Raw genomic sequence first — 18,331 nt, 5'->3', positions numbered from 1 at the left:
AGGTGCCTTGGTAGTTGAGACTAGCTGTTTATCATTTATTAATATACCTGTTTGTCTATGAAATATTTAAATGTCATGGATTGATTTAAGGCCAACATTCATCCATTTGCACCAAGGAAGTGTTTTGCTGTATTGAGCTTTTGTAGTGTAGTCGATTTCTTTTTAATCCCTTTTTTCTTGACTGCTGGCTTTTTGAGCAATACGTCTCTGCCTGGAACTTGAACACGGCCTTATAAAACCCTCCAGAGGACGGTCACGTGCCCAACAGACAGTCGGACAAACGCATGTGTGTCATGACACTTGTTGGCAGGTGCCGTTTGCAGATACACCAACACGCTCAGTTATTTCTAGACGTCAGTATCACTGTGTGCTTTTGGAGTATCGATTCAGAACAGGTGTCGACGCTCGCTGGAATGTAAAACAAACTACGGAGCTGCTGCACATTCAAACAGACACCGACACTCAGTGGAATACAGGCGGAAGTCAGTGAATGCATCTCCGCTCTTAGCTGGCCATCAGCTGACTGTGGGGTCACATAGACTGGAAAACCCAGAGACTTTGTCTAGAAGTGTGGACACAAAGCACAACAAGACCCCCACCTGGTCTAGGTAGGACATATTTGTCTTCTTATTTTACTTTTTTCCCCCCTCAAATCCAAATATATGTGAATCAAACTCATTATAACCTCTGATTCAGGCTTATGTTTTATTGTAAGTGGAAATATTGAACAGGAAGTTGTCTCTCATGACAGAAATACACAGTATTGTCTTTTTATGCAATTAGAGGATTGAAAACTATGCTGATGATGAGACTGTTTAACAGTGTGAGTGTGCCTTTCATTCCTGCAGTCATATTTTACAAGATGGTGTATCAATTTTACTGCCCATTCTGGTGATACACTCTTTGCATTACTTTATACTACATAAAAAGTGCCCAAGTACACATATAGCTGTAAAAATACGGCTAAACTTCACCTCATTTGCACCCGTCGCTTGTACAATGACATCACTTTTTTCTCTGTGTGTTTCTGTGGGTTTGTCGTCAAGCTCAAAAGCACAAACAGTCCACTGCGTACCATCTGCTGTTTCCTTCACATGCAATGTGATACCCGAGCAGTAACAAAACTCTGCATAAAAACAGAATTCATGTAGCTCCTTCAACGCTGGACTGCTCAGTCGATTTTTGTGAGCATTAAAGCAACTCTTTCCCAAAAGCTAAAAGCTCAATAAAAGACTAAAAGACTTCATAAATCCAACACCTGTTATGTGACACTGAGTAGCTCTGTGAGGTGCAAGACGGTTTGGTTTTCAGGGTTAGATTGTCTGGTGGCTCCTGATGTCTTAGTGTTGGACTGTGGGGAAAAGCACATGTACAATAAATAATGCACTATGACAAGCATTAGCTCGGGAAACCAGATCAGACTGCACTCTCTTCTCTTTGCTCTAAAAAAAAAAAAAGAAATATTTCCCAACCCGAAACACAAGCTTGATCCAAAATTAGACCTTTCATAGCTCTGCGTTGAAGCTGCAGTAGGTGCATTTTGCAGAGAAGCAGAAGAGAAACCAGCGCTCACTCTCCCCCTCCACTCACATCCCAACGAGGCAAAAGCAATCGTCAGGCGGTTGATTGACAGCTCAGAATGAAGCTCTGCTGCTCAAAAGTTTACCTCACATGCCTCAGACACAACATTAACGTTTTTCAGCAAGTGGCACCGTCAATATTACCAAGATTCTGACATTATCTTTCTTATTTCTCTTAACCCGACATAAGAATTGCTTTTTCCTGATTCAAACAAAATGTCAACTTATAAAAAAAAAAATCTACCTATGACAGCTTCAGCATCATACAAATACTCAGCAAAGCCAGAAAAAAAAAAAAAAAAAATTGTCTTCTACTAGTGGCTCCAAAACCCTTTTGCTGGGAAAATCAGCTTGGAGAATACAAAGGATTGTCCACAATTTAGATTGTCTGCCAACTTGGCTCCCACTGTTAATGTAGAGTAGAGAAACGTGTGATCAGCAGTCAAAATGTGTCATGATCGGGCTGTTGGCTGCTGCTTCTTTCTCACTCTGTGTCATTTTTTGGAGTTTGCAGTTACAGTAGCTGATATTTGAAAAAGCCCCATCATTTCACTGTACACTTCCAGTAGTATTCTATGTTCTGTACTTTCAGCTGTTGTGTAACATTCACACTGGCGATGATTTATTTATGTAACACTGACTTTATATCTATTTTAGACCAGTCTTACATGGTTCTGTCAGCCAGGGTTTGCATGGTGTTTTTCTACATTTATATGTAGAGCTGAAATGATAAGTTGATCAACAGAAGGTTAATTATCAACGTCACTTGATTAATCATTGAAAAAGGTATTTAGTGTTGCCCTTCCATGGAGTTGGGATGGGGCTTGTTAGAGACAGATTTGAAGAAAGCGTGGTCTAAATTCAGAAGAGTCAGATATAACATGACTTATAGTCCCTAGTCAACACAACCTCCTCAGCTTGGTCTGTAGTCCTATGCTCTAGATACACCTCTAGCATCAGTTTGTGACGTTTCCAGTTACCGCTCTTAACATGCATGTAGTCCTCTTTTCAAAACAAACTTCCAACGTAGGATTACTTAGTTTTTAGGACTCACACAACAAAGCTACTTGGTAAAGCTTAGGAAAAGGACTTAGGGAAAGGACTTAGGAAATGTCCGTGGTTTAGGTTAAAATAAGTTTGTAACTTATGTAAAATAAATATGCTTGTTACATTAACTGGTGTTCAAGAAACTGAAATACATTAAAATAACTTTGCAAACAAACACGAAGCAAATTTTCAACTTGCGTTACTCGCTCAAGTTTGACCACGAGATCATTTGTATTTATTTGCGTCACTCGAGCTAAAGGCGCCAGACAGATCGGACATGCTTTGTTAGGTTTGTCCGCAAGACGACAAGCAGACAACTTTTAAAATGCTTGTTTCCTGAAGAGAGTTCGGGTCATCAGTGTATCTGCTCCCTTTTCCTCCATTTTTGACTCAACGTCAGGACGTCAGTTATGATAGGAGGAGAATCTCACTGTCGATAGGCTCTCATCCCACAGCGTCGCACAAAGTCTGTGTGTATTTTGCGTTCTTGCTTCATTACCTTTGCGTCTATTTGCGTCTTTGTATTGACTTTGCATGTAAACACGCCACAAACACACCATAACAGTGGTCTCCTGGGTCAAAGTCCTGTGTTTGTTTGAGTCGCCCAACACAGACTTTCTTAGTCAATGGCTCTGAATGTTTAATAATGATGCAGATGGGTTTACATTGAAGTTAGTTGAAAACCTGGTGCATCACATACTGACTCTAAAGGATGCCTTGATGCATCGGTATCAGACCACCATCACCATGACGGTGGTGTACATACAGCCAAAGCCATGATGTTACATTTGAGCTTGCCTCTGTTCCATTAGCTTCTGTTTCTTAATGCAATCTCTTGTTAAAGGTTTCTTTCTTTGGTCTTTCATCAAAAATATAGTGAGTTCTGTTGGCTTACTTCTCATATTGTAAGACAAAGTGGCATCCAGTGCAGCACTTACTTTTAATAGGTGAACGTTTCATGATTTTAAACAACAATTACTCTGTGAGCTTACAGAAGAAACTGCTGCTCTGTGCAGCAGCACTGATACTTATCATTTTTACTTCGTGTTGTCCATATCCATAAAATTCACCTACACTTTCCTCTGATGTATTTGTTCCAATCCTTTTTATCTGTGACCTTTCTGTAAAGGGCTGTAAACCTCTTCAGTCCCGTCTGCCCTGCTGTCTTCACGGTCATGTCTGAGTAGCCATGCCTCTTCAACTCGGCCCTCTTATGTCGAGCATGATGTCCATCCCTTGGTGGTGTAAGGCTTATGGAATATGGTGTTCCTTAAATTACAGCTAAAGATAAAAACATTGGACAAAACTACACTCTTGGACTGATTTTTTTCAATAATAGTCTTTATATACATAGTACACCGCATACTGTTGAGAAAGGCTCTGTTTTTAGATGAGTTTTTTTTTTACTTCTGGAACAGAACCAGGTTCTGGTTTCACTTGGGCTCTCCATTAGTCATGCCCAGATATCCTGGATCCTACGTTTCCCATATGACTCCATAGCGTCGTTCATTAGACCCTCTCTGCCTGCTGTACACCCACATCTTTCAAACTCCACGCCTCCAGTTTGTAACACTGGCTCTCTGTTGAAAGGCACAAGCAGAAAAAATTAGATCATTGTTTTTTCAAGCTTTAGAAAGAGTAAACCGACCTTTGGTGGAATGCACCTGTCATTTATTTACCAATAATGCAGAATATTATTTGTTTTCAGCTTTTTAAATATGAGGATTTGCTGATTTATATGACTGTCTGGCAAAAAAAAAAAGCAATCTGAAGAGGACACTTTGGGCATCACAGACATGTTTTACAGACTCAAAGATGACTACATTTTTCATCAAGAATAATTGACAGATAAATAAATACATCAATAAATGAGTAGTTGCAGCTGTATTTACATGCATCACCACCAACAGCCCTTCACATGAACTAATATGGCCGCTCAGCAAACCGATCCGCACACACCGCTAACTTGGAGGCTCTATGAATATCATACATCATTCGTGGAAACATACCGTAACTGTTTGCACTGCCCTGTCCATTTTCAATTTGTTCAGAAAGCAGAATGCTACTTTGGTAGCGAGGTCAAGGTTTGCTGACAGATGCTGCTGCTGCTGCTGCTGCATGAAGGATCGACTCCCCGCACGCTCTCTGTGTTCTAAAACCAGCTCTGTGCCAGTGTTTCTCAACCTCCGCACACATTTCCCTCCACTGAGCCGCTGCAGAGCTCCATCAGCTCACAGAGTGACCAAGACTCGTCAAGAGAAATGTTTTTCTGAAAAATATTTGATCACTGCAAAGTGTTCTCTCTGCGTGAAGCTACTGTCGGGGACGAAACCACCCCCCAAACCCCCCCAACCCCCTCATGACAGCAGTTATACATTAAATGATGTAACGAGAGGAACACAGGAGAGACTGCCTTGCATTCGCAGTCACAGTTCATGGATCAAAAGCAAACAGGGAGCCAACCAGCGCTCCATCATAACAAAGGCAAACATACAAAAAGCCCAGAGCGTTTCAGCGCTATTAAGACACCCACTCCCACTCCAGCCTCCATCTCTGGCTCTCGTGCTCCCTCCCTCCCTCCCTCCCTCCCTCCCTCCCTCTCTCGATTCAACCCCCCATCACCCTCACCCCCCTCTTGTTACCGCTCCCCCCCAGAAGCATTTCCTCCGTTTCACCCTCACCCCTTTTTTCTCCGTTTTCCCTCTCTCCAGCTCTCTCTTTCTGTCGTTCTGTCTTCACTCTGTACAGTCTTGCTCTCTCTCGCTGTCCCTCCTACTCCTACACGAACACTTACCCGCCCCCCCACACCCCCACACACACACACACACACACACACACACACACACACACACACACACACACACGCAAACACATACACACTGTGTTCCTTTTTCCTTTTTTTTTTTTTTTTTTTAACCAACCTCTTACTCATGTATGTCTACATCCCTCCCTCCCACTCTTTTAACTCTGTCTCTCTCTCGGTTCTCTCAGAGGGTCTAAGCTGGAAGCGATTGCCACCCACACATTCCCTCTTCAGCTTTTCAGCTTGACATCAGATTTACATTCACAATGTGCAAGCGCAGAATTTCACATGTTGCCTAGCACATGGCTGTACTCGCAAACATGTGAACACACAAACCGCTTGCATGCACACGTGAACACACACGTCCGTACCGTATATTTGACATGTCAGGTTTTGTTTTCAGTGTGTACATGATAGTTTATTGCTGCAATAATTAGCCAGTAAACCTGGTAGTTGATTGACAGGAAAGCAATTGACAACAATTTAGATTATCTGTTAATCATTTATCAAGCAAAGATTAAAAACGTATGCTAGTTGCAGCTTTTGAATTGTTTAAGGTTTGCTGCTTTTCTCAGTTTTGTGTGATTATGAATTGAATATTTTGGGCTTTTGGATTGGTTTTGGGACAAAAGAAGCAATTGAAGGATTTCGCCTTGGGCTTGAAAAAAATGGGATGTGCAACATGTGACTATTATCCGACAATTTGTGAAGAAGAGTTGTTTAATTTGAAATTCTGAGATTATTAAAGCAGCAAACAACTGTTTTCTATGTAGAGACATGGTTGAGTTATGTCTACCTGAGCAGAGAATGAAGTCCCTCTACCTCTGAGTGTGCTGTAATCAGAGCTTCTCTTAGCTTGGTGCGTGTGCGTGCATGTTAGTGGTTGTGAGCGTGCCCCACTGGCTAGATCATCTCTGCCGCACTTCACTGCGTTCTTACGGCACTCCTTCTAATAACGGCGTCCTTGTGGAAGCGCAGCGCCCACCCTCCTCAGACGCTAGCCGCTGGCTCAGCCATTTGAGCACCTTCAATCAAAGAAATGTAAAGACTTTTAGAACCCATTTCTGTCTGGATTAAAAGGAATAGTAAGACTTCTTGGTAAATAAGTGTGGATCAATACCATTCTCATATCCGTACAATAACTATGGAGCTGGAACCAATTCCAATTTCTTGGAAAGCTGAGTGGCTTTCCAAGAAATTGTTCCAGCAAATGCTGTTAAACCACAAATTGTCATTTTTAGAATTAGTTTCCTCGAGTACAGTTTGACATCCTTACCCTTACCCTTATCCTTACCCCATACCCTTCCATCTGCTTCTCTCGGAAATCGCTCTTTGGCTTTTACAGAATTTGATTATATTTATTGAGGTTGTGCAGTTAGTGACAGTGTGGGCCGAATACCGATTGCGTGTGAACATGCCATGGACTTTATTTTTTTTATTCCATTGTTGGAATTTCTGAGGGCAATATGTGGTGAATGAATTTCACACTCAGAACCTGGACACTCATATAACATGTCAGATAATGAATATGATATGTAATACAGTAAATAGGGAGCTATTGGACACAGCCGTTATCCGAGAACACGTCACATGTTAACACCAGGTGGAAATTGATCGAAGTGATCTGATCAGTTAAGTTTATTCCACGAGATTTGAGACTCTTTTTCTCCCAGTTTCATCATGGAATCAATTCTTAATCGACAGGCACCTGACCATATTTCCAAACATTTCAACACAGTGATAGTAAGAATGAACAATGGTGTTTCAGCACATGGATGACTTATTAAGCAGCTAAGTAAAAGAGACAAGTATGTCCACCTGCTGCATGACCCCATCACAACCTCCCGTGACATCATGATACCTCAGCCACGCTACGTTTTCCAGTCTGCTTTTCAAGCCTTTACATCCTCTCAATTATGTCATAATTGCATTTTAAAAAGAGGTACAACAAACTCCGCACTGTTCACAAGTATCTTCTCTATTGAGAGCTTTGTTGAATGGTGTGTTTGAAAATAAAATGTAAGGTACTTCGAGAGGGGGGTGGGAGAGAGAGAAAATGTTGCCATGGCAACGAAACACAGAGCCTGGGTTGGGATCTAAAAGAGAGTGAGTGATGAATAGAATTAGATAGAGAGATCCAGACTTTTGTCAACTCCGTAATAAACCATTAATGTGCAAATGCAGGTTTTCATAAAAGACAATGACCATTCCATTTATTTCACTTTTAATTTGCCACACTGCTCAATACCCCCTCCTAACTCCACCCATCTCACCATCTCTCCATTACCATAAAGACGGTGGATCAGATGATTTATACACTGATTCAGAATGAGTCCGAGCACGTGCTGCCACCCACATGTCTCCACTCCGTGCATGTTAAGTGTAAAAAAGGGGCACGTATGGTGTGTTGTGTTTGAGAAGTGAATTTGGGTCTGTATTAAAGTTGAAGAGTACCATTTTTCGAAAATTGAGAAATCGGCTCTCTGCACCTACTCTTACCAAATGATAGATAATGCATCAGGCAGAGTAAATCCAGGTGCACGTTAAAAATATAGGAGGTATCCAAACCCATGCAAGTGCTTTATTCTGGGTTCAAATGTTGTCCTGCTTTTTCTAAGTCTCTGTCTGGTCTATTTCAAACTAGGGCAAAAAGTTGCAATATTCTTTAAAATGAACAGGAGGTAACTTAATGGTCTTTGTTGGATGTAACCTGTAGCAAACACCTGGACGGTTTCATCGTAATTGAAGCCATTTTCTTTCTGAAGTGTCTCATAGTTGGAGAAGAGAAAATGTGTTACCATCAGAGATGATTCAAAATAATAAAAGGTTGGGTTTTTTTAGGAGGAAATGCAGGGGAGAAAGAATCACACATGTAATCCAATAGGATATCAGTTTAGTAAAGAGCTGGAGTTGTTGGATGGATGAGAGTTTTGATTCAATCAAATGTTGTTTACTCCACTCTTAAAAATATAAATCTGATTTACCACTTCAACAAAAAACAATCTTAATCGAAGGTCCACTTACTAGCTCTTTCCGGAGCTTTTAACCATATCCAATGGTCTTCATCATCAATCCTTTATGGTTTAGAGATGTTACGTGCATAAACAGAAGAATAGATCATTTGACAATTTTAAAAACAATCTTGAAAATGGAATCATATTCAGTTATATTAATGCATATCTTAGCTAACATTAATATATTTAAATTTTTGCTCTGCCTGTGTTCAAACTATTTCCATAACTGCTTTAGTTTTAATACTATGTTCTTTTTTAATATATATATATATATATATATATATATATATATATATAAAAAAACACATGATAAAAATATATAAATATATACATACATATATATGTATATGTAACTTCGTGGCTCATTCTGGCCAATAATAATATTTACTAAGTTGCTCTTTCCCTATTAAATAAAGATAAAAAACAATAAATATATACTATGCTTAGACAGTTTACTTTGACAATTAATTAAAGTAGAAGAAGCACAGCTACATATATAGTCCCTATCACTTGTTACAGAAGACTTGCAGTCAAACATGCACATTTTTATTGCATGTTTGCATTACTGTTAATAATTTATAGTGGTATCTAGTGCAGGATGGTTGAATGCATGAGGGAGCATTTAGCCTCTTACACTTATACCGCTGCACAGTGCTCTCAATGAGGCACTTTGTTGCTGATGTGTCTTTACATTATAGCCATGATTTATATATTGTATACTGTAAGTCAACAGTAATCTGCCCTCTGTGGAAAGAGAAAGGATTAGTATGCCCCATTCAAATCTTCCCCCCACGTGTGGGTAAACACAGAAAAAGAAATGAATAAAAACAAACAGTGTGGTCTCACTGGGAAAGCCTTTAAATATCTTTTTTTTTGGGAGGTCAAACTGCATTTATATCCCAACATTTACTTCAGAGTCTCTTTGGAGATTAAGAAAGAAAAAGCTTTCATGGCTCAGGGGATTCTTGCTCAGCAACTTCTGAATGAAATATAATGTGAACACAAACTGCTGCATTTTGGCTTTGTATAAACAAAATGCTTGGGAAGCCAGTTTATCTCGTGTGAATAGTAATCATCATAAAGTTTTGTTTTGATGATTTAACAAACGCACTGTTAATTTGTTGTCCACGAAGCCATCAAATGACTATCTGTTTATCACAACATGACATTCTAATCGAGTTTATATTTTGTAATTTGGCTCCCATTGTTCTTTTGTTTTTAGAAAAATACTCAACATAAATACTGATGTTTTTCAATGATTATGAGAAATATATTATGCACAGCTGGCAATTAACACTACAGTCCAGAGCACCTGCAGCGAAGCCACCACACACTAAACTGCTAAAACAACAAAGCAACAAAAGAACTTTAAAACATAGAAGAGTAGGTATTTTCACAGTACACCATTTCTGTACTGTTGGGGGGGAAACAAACAACAGCTGCAACTACCTAAAGCGGACAAAGACTTGGTCGATTTCCAACAGAAATCCAGAGCTCAATGAAACCCTCCATTGGAGCATGTAATAAAACACGTGTTCTCTCTGAATCTTCTGACTTCAAATTGGCACCAAAAGTTTTTTTTTTTGTTTTTTTAAATCACCCAAAGGGTAGAAAGAACAACTCATAGACTGCTTTTTTTCCTGATCTCATTGTCTATAACCGACAGGAATGGCCCAAACTTCTGTGTTTTTGTTTTTTTTACATTAAAACTGATGCCAGTTGAGTCCTAAATCACCATTCTCTGCTCGCCACAATCTGCTCCTGCAGGAGAAACTAATTAGTTTGTGAAACTATGTATTCTGAAGTAGTTCTTGATATCACTCTTCTGAGGCCTTTTAATGGAGATGGCTGCAGGTATGATGCATGCATAATGATGGCATAACCTCCAGCCGTACAGGGCAGTCCCAATGATTAATGCTGTTAATTAACAATTCTTTCAGAGTAACAAACACCTTAGAAACTGTGAGTACGACTGTGAACGGCCACCCAAGATAAATGAAGAATATTTGGAGAGAATCTACCAGGTTCATCTCTAAACTAAAGACGGTCAACTGCTGAAACAATTTAGTAATCAGTAAGTAAGAAGATTGACAAAAAAAATGGTACCTTACCAGGTACCATTTTTTTTGTCAATCTTCTTGGAGCGTGGATTGACGTTTTTTAAATGAAAAAGCTTGCCATTATGTAACCCTTTAAACGCAATTCTGTTTAGGCGATTAAAAGGAGCTTACTCTTGATACAATTACCATCAAATGTTAAAAGCGCTCTTGACACCTTATAATGGGGCTAGATGTTGAGTCCCCCCCCTTGCCTGTGATTTGTCAGTAACCTTTTCAAGTATGAACCCTGCTCTCTCAGATTTCATTTCGAAAGTCTCCACCAGCCAGTCAGTCATTCAGCCTACAGAGTTTGATTTGGCAGTTTTGAAGATGTGTATTTGGGGCAAATAGAAACTAGCATAGTTGTATGTCTCTGCTAGACAACACACACCTTCATGGTCATCTTCTTCCCTCATAATATGGGTTGGAGAAAATTGTTAGGATCGCAGACGGACAGGCTCGCGGTGAAAAGATTGCCATTTGGACAGGTAAATGAAAGAGAGTGAAAGGAGAGGGGCGACGGGGATAAAAGAAATACAGACGAAGGTAATGTGGAGAAAATGGAGGGTTTCTAGATGCCACACATATCTGAAGGGGGAGGGAACGAGAGGACGGTGTGAGAGAGAGAGAGGGAGAGAGAGAGAGTAGAGAGATCAGGGACTGAAGAGAGGTAGAGGGATAAATGCACTATTTGAATTATGTAAAATAGCTGCGTGGGAGAAATTAGGTGTGTGTGTGTGTGTCTGAGTATTAGTGTGAGTGTGTGACTGAGGCTGAGAGCAAAGCAAAGAGCAGAGATAGACATCATGACAAGTCAGGCTGAGATAGGAGGCAATGCTGCAGAAACAGACAAGAATTAAGAAGAAAAACAAGCTAATTTTAATCAACTTGCATTTGTAACGATGTCGAACAGGGAAATAACAAGATGTGCAGAGATGTAGGTTTATTTGTCATACTTCTGCAGTTTGGAGCCGAATAGAATTGATTCCAGTGAATGATGGTCACCGTGGCTTTATCAGACAAGGGATTGTTCCGTCTTCATCTGCTGTAAATGCGCATCATGCTGTTGACTTTACATATCCTCGTCTAATCTTGTTTGTGCTCCTTTTCTAGCTGCATGGCTCTAGGCCTTACAAATTCTGTATGAAATACTCGACAACTATTATACAATATATTGGATGGTTTTCCATGAAATCCAGTGCAGACATCCATGATCCCCAGAGGATGACTTTTGTGTTTCTCCTGCTTTTCCTCAAGCTCAACCAGCAGGTCATAATTTGCACATATTCAGTGAAATATACCAGATGGATTGGCACTAGGTCTTGTACAGATGGACATGAATGAATCCTAAAGACTGAAATGTACTCTAGCGTCACTGTGACGCCCGTTTTGGTGGTTTTAAGCGAAAAGGCTCAACAAGTGTTGGATGTACTGGCACAAAATTTGCCACTTTAGGATTGTATATGTAGACCATCAACATCCCCTCCCAGCTCCAATGCAACAGCATATAGCTATTAAAGGGAAGAATTTTGAAAGGTGCTAAATTTTAAACTTAGAGCGTATTTATTGCCTCCACACTGCTCTCAACACGGCAACGGCTCAGCCTGTGGATCACAGCTAACAATGCTAACAGTGCAAACTACCTCAGAAGTTCTGACGGAGCTAAAGGTGTTTACCATGGCAACTGGAGAGTGATACGCTTCCACAACGAAGCCATCCTACTGTAACAACCAGATGAAACACACTGCAGAGTTAACAGGTGGGCACGCTCACATGCATTAAGAGGCACGCTATGTTAACAAAGCACAGAGAAGCTTCAATAACAACACACAGAGAGGGAGAGGGATTTCATTATCTGCCCAGGTAGACATTACTCCACTATATCTTCACAAAGCAAACAGTTGTGTGCTGCTATAAATATGCTCTGATTATTGTATAGTGAACCTTTAACAAAATATAATTGAAAAACCAAGCTAAGATTTCTTTATAAGAATTGCTTGCAGGTTTGTGTTTGTTTGTATCTGCATCCATCACCACAGTGTCCCAGTGGATGACACTAACTAGATGTTCAATATTTGATTTAAAAGCCAATATGGACATCTGGAAGCGTAGTGGTTAAGATGCATACCACATAACAGCAACGTCACACTCCACGGCAGGGATCTTGGTTGCATGTCATATCCCTCTCTTCCCTGAGGTTCTTGTCTGTATCTCTATTATCACCATAAAATTAGGTAAACTGCTAAAAAATATCATTAAATAACTTAAAATAGGCACAATATATATATATATACAAAGTAATTTGTCTTGTTAGCATAAGTGCATAAATTATTGTTACTATGATCTTTTTTTGTGCATGTGACAAATATTATTTTATATTTTGAAAGCGCATGTATTTATATAGCATAACCACCACAACAGTGAAGAAGTTTCAAATTCTCCAAAAAATAAAGACGCCCTAACTGAATAATTTAAGAAGAAGAACATTGTAAAGAAACTAACACTATTTAAGATTAGATTATACAATCTTAAGCGGAAAATATATGATAAATAAATGCATGTATTCCAAGTAATAACAATACAAACTCTAAAGCTCTTGCTAATTTGCTTCACTTGTGGCCTCATTTCATATTTTACAAGCAAGTGATTTATAGGCACGCAGTGAGATTTGTAATTTATATTCTGTGAAACACAAGGAACATTTCTAGTCTTATTTTCCTTCTGCTGGCCGTCTCAAAAGTCACCTTCATCATACAATGCATGCACATGAATTTCCCCAGAGGACAGCGATGCAGAGACACCCTTCAGTCCTGACATTTTATTGAGTTTTGCAACATTTGGTCGCGGGACCACGGGGACGGGGAAGTGGAGGACACGTCCCAAAACATAGTGATGCCCGCAGTATATATATGTATGCATTCTACAATCCCTCTGGTTTCTGATGTGATTCGTTGGTGCTGCAGTGATTAAACAGGCCAGCCGGGTCATCCAGGCCTCTCACTGTACATTTACACTCCCTCCGTCATCCATCAACGTAGGACAGGAGTTTATTCCCTTACTGACCAATTCAGTGCGTTAGACCCCGACACTCCGACGGAAGTCAATAAGTGCTTTGTTTGTTTAAAGCTTGCTGCTCTCTATCCGTGCATCTCCCCGTTACCTCTCTTCAACATGCAGACTGTTAACATTCGCCCCATCTGACGTCCAGACAGAAAATCTATCCCTCCAGTCTCTCGCCCACTTCATCAACCTCCTCCCCCATCCACGGATGGAGGTGTATTTGAGTTTAAATGTGTGTAGCAGTAAGAGCAGCAGCAGAGCCGGTGAACCAGCATGGTCTTTATTTCTGCCTCGCTCACCTTTGACCTCTATCTCGCTCCTCATATTCTCTCCTGCCCTCTTTCATTCCTTCAGGCAGACTGTCCATAACAGCTCTCTCTGTAGCTGTTTATTTCCACAACGGCCCTCGTCTTTCTCTCCCCACATCCTCTCGCTCTACCTGTGTCTCTGCGAGTTTTTCCTTCTGTCCTCATTTTACCTTTTGTACGTTTCCATTCCCCCGATATGTGGATAGGAGTCTTACCTGTCGACCCTTTCTCGTTCTCTGTCCTCTTAGATCATCGCGCCCGGCGGAAGAGCATAGCCACTGGGAAGCAGCCCAGCATGGAGGTCCCTCCCACTGCCCCAATTCAACCCTTCCGACAATCCGTGAGTAACCCCCCTGTCCCCGGCCCTGCTCGCTGCCTCCGTACCTCTCGCTGTCCCTCCTCCCTCCTCCCGCCCTGGGCCCGCCACACACCTGTGGCCGCCGGGCCAGCGGGACCCCGCCTCACCCTTACCCCCTCTCCCTGGCTGTCTCTCCCTCCCTCGCCTTGTGCCATCAGCAGCAGCAGCGCAAAAAGGGCTCCAAGAAAGGGCCTGGCACGCCCCCCATCCCCCACTCACTGCCCCTCTCCCCCTCCCTCTCCTTCACCCTGCCCCACTCGCCTGCCGCCTTCTCCTCCTCCTCCCCCTTCTCATACTGGGGCGGAGACTGGAGGGCTGCCGGGTCGAGTCCAGTGGCAGGAGGAACATTTATTGCACCACTGCCCCCCGTTGAGGTATGTGACACAAACATGGCTGATGCAGAGACATTGGCTACAGCATTTAGGATCCTGTAGCATTGAAACACCTTGGTTTTTTTTTATTAATCCAGGATAGTCTCTCTCCTCTCACTTGTGATCTTCGAGGTCTGTGTTAGCTCATATTCACAGAATAATTGGAATGGTTTACGTCAAAGGGCCATGCCAGTGTGTTTGCAATTTTTTTTAAATACAAACTATTTTCAAATGCATGTTGAAAATGATTGTTTTCTACAGTCTCAGTTTCTACAGCCCATTGTTCTCCATTCATTTCCCAACGGTACAAAAATCAATTAGCAGACTCTTGAAACATACTTGAGTTGTGTAATCTGCAGTTTGTCAAAGTTACTTCATTGTTGTGTGGAAATGAAGCTTAAGTGCAGATCAAATTGTGCACTGCATTTTGTGAATTTTCATGAATTTCATGAATATGCACAGTGGAGGAGCCACCCCAACAGAAAAAACTCTCAAAACCAATTAAGTGCAAGCAAAAGCTAACAAGAGTAAGAAAAAAACAAGAAAATAGAAAAAAAAAAAAAGACTAAAATGAATCATGTTTCATATTTATAGTCAATCATTATGCAATGAATAATATATCATTTTATGGTGTTTTATTTAGTTTAGCCCTAGTACTGTAAAACACTGCATATATATATATTCACATACATATATATATATATAAAAATATATATATATATATATATATATATATATATATATATATATATATATATATATATATATATATATATATATATATATATATATATTTATATGTATATATTTATATATATATTCAGTCTGCTAATAAAGTTTAATTTTATTAGAAATGAATGAACAACAATGGATACCTAGAATGGTGGAACGTCAGGAACGATTACAAATGGTTGACTGTGATCTGAAATAAATGGGACTTGGGGGTTAAAACACGCAAAACACCTGGTATGATTCTTTAATGTCAACAAAAGGGAAGTGATATTTTTTTTGTATTAAGGACAACTTGAGTGAAAGAGGGAGAGAGAAGCTGGCAGCGAAACACATTCTGTCTGCGGACAAAAATAATCTGTTTATTGTTTTATTCATGGCAACAGAAACTCAATCACAAGGTATCAAATGTGGACATAAAAGGGCTTTAAGGATAGATTGGTGCCTTATTAAGTTAGTGCCAGTGTTCTTTGTTGCCTCTCTCCTTTCCAATATTTCTGCTGGTGTTTGCACACTGTCACTGTAACTGGAAATAGCAGGACTTGTTTTTCCTCCCTTCACAGGAAACTATTTGCTGCCCATTCACTGCTGCTGCATGACAAACAGCTTCCACAGACTTGTGAATTACAGGAGCCAGATAATCCATTAGAGCCAATGTGAAGCCCCACTTTGGCTTGGTCAAAGTTTTTGTGTTTCATTATTATTGCATAGAGGCAGAGATGAGTGTTTTCATATCAATATTTCAGATTCTCTGATTGGATTAACAAGCTTGAAGGGCGGGAGGAGCGTCACGGTGTGAATTTAGGATGCAAGCAAAAGTTTTCAGCCTTTGGGATTATCCTACAATTTTTCTTTCTGTAAATCCCCTGACACGTAAGGGTAGAAATAGAAAAAAAAAATCCCCAAAAAGCACATTGCTTGGTGTACTGTTATACCTGCATATAGGCATTTACCTTTACTAAATATAGCCACAAATACAGATCAGAACTGCAGCCAATAATGTTACAGTCTTTCATGTATGCTGTGGTGTTAACTGCCTGCGAGAGATTTATTTAATCCTGAAAATATACTCCATTACAAGGGAAAGCCCTTCATTAAAAATGTCACTTAGGTAAAAGTATGCAAGCGGCATATTACTGGCAAATTCTACTTAAATCATCAAAAGCAAACATACTCATATTGCAGGAAAAATCTCCCTACACTGCATTTTAGCGATTTTATGACTATTATTTTCATTATCAGTTCATCTGCAGATAATTATATTAAAAAAAAGTAAAAAGTACTAAAGTGAAGTACTTAACATTTGTTTTATTACATCCCACCACAGCAATTAAATTTGACTTTAAAGTGACTTTTTTTACGCAAACGTAGCCACTGAAGCTGAAGTTCCCCCCCTTTCTCACTATCGCTTCCCTTTATTGTGTCTTATTGTGATTCAGACTTTTCTCTCTCCCTCCATCTCTGTTCTGAATGCTTTTACTCTTTGAGACTAAAAGTGTCAGACGGAGCGGCTAATCAAATCAGATTTAGTCATGCAGGCCATTAGCTCGGAACCAGCAGATGGAGCCAAGTCTTTAGTCATATCCTCAAGACAGGCTTCAAAGCCATTTGACTCATGCCAGATGATGAGGTGTCATTTCAATCCAGTCATTCTCCCACTCAGTAAGGCTGTTATGCTATAGGTACATAAATGTTATTACTGAGTCTTCGGGATGCACCTGAGAGCTGAAGGGATGAAGCTTCTTTAAGGCACCTGAGAAAGGAAAGGAAAAACCACAAAGTGATATTTAACGCACGCTTTGAGCTCTAAAGTTACCTTCACAGATTTCAGTTGAAGGTTTAGAGTGTTAAAACTCAACATTTATGGTCTACAAACGTAACAATGTCACTGTTTAGTTTAAAAAAATGCTATTAGTGGGCTGAAATGTCATCTTGGTGGGAAACATCTTCTTAATGTAGCTTCACTTTTTGCCCAAGATATTTTTACAGAAGTGACACATTATGTTGAAATATGAATTACTGATCATGACACAAAGTCATCTTTACTTCTTTAAACAAGTAAACAAGTTAAATTAACCAAATGTTTGACACATGTTCTTCCACTTGGTCCACCTTTCAATTGATCAGTTTGCATGTCACTGTTGTAAGAACGTTATGGAAAGAAAAGCTTTGGTTCAAGTCCAGACAGGTTTGTTGTAGGCAGGATGGTTCGGCATACCAAAGGTCTATACCAATACCTACAATGCGTTCCTGACAACTTGAGTGCACGTCTGAAAAGTACCAGTGCACATTAGACTTAATACACCGTTTATGTACACTTTTTCTAAGACAGCTTCAAAGAGGTTTTCGGTGCTAAATGTGCTCACCACGTCTACTCCGGCAGAACCATTCTAGTTGTTGGCGGTAGTGCGCCTATTGTCAGGTTTTAGGACCGACATTAATCAGTAAGTAAGTAAGTAAAATGTATTTATAGAACGCTTTTCACAGACATAAGTCACAAAGTGCTTGACAGGAGCAGAAATTCAGACAAGAAGAAAAAATAAGTAACACAAGGTGACCATACAAAGGTACATCAATTTACAAGGTCAGTTTTTAGAACATGAAACATATTAAGAAAGGCACAATAGACAGTAAAATACACAATAAAAACATTGATTAAAAGCAGATTTAAAGCTGACCTTGAGCATGAGTTTTTTTATGTATGTCAGCAGACATAAAGAACATTAAGTTTATGTCATTTTGGATTTGGTGTGAACAATATTCATGTAAAAAAAAAAGTATCCCAGCCTACTAAAACTCAAGTGTGGGTATTGAGACAAGTCATGTTCTCCCTTATCAGTGAATCATTTCCTGCTTTAATGTCTCAGATTGTGTCATTTGATCATGTAAGGAAGCTCATGCAGGACAAACTGGACCTACTTGATCTGCTGAGCTCTTTATTGGACTGTATGGCTCACTACTG

The 18,331-nt window shown here is 40.0% G+C and overlaps 1 protein-coding gene across 1 annotated transcript in view; it reads left to right on the top strand.

Moving 5' to 3' along the window:
- The window catches only part of syngap1b (synaptic Ras GTPase activating protein 1b), a gene marked incomplete at its 5' end in the record, with an annotated part of 129,281 nt that overhangs the window by 72,522 nt on the left and 38,428 nt on the right, over positions 1-18,331 (top strand). Inside the window, 1 exon segment of the mRNA XM_054621394.1 lies at positions 14,160-14,251. Within this exon segment, the coding sequence (XP_054477369.1) occupies positions 14,160-14,251 (92 nt within the window).

The sequence above is a fragment of the Anoplopoma fimbria genome, chromosome 20, assembly GCF_027596085.1.
Source record: "Anoplopoma fimbria isolate UVic2021 breed Golden Eagle Sablefish chromosome 20, Afim_UVic_2022, whole genome shotgun sequence".
In the NCBI taxonomy this organism is placed as follows: Eukaryota; Metazoa; Chordata; class Actinopteri; order Perciformes; family Anoplopomatidae; genus Anoplopoma; species Anoplopoma fimbria.
This window is presented reverse-complemented; position numbering and strand designations above follow the sequence as displayed.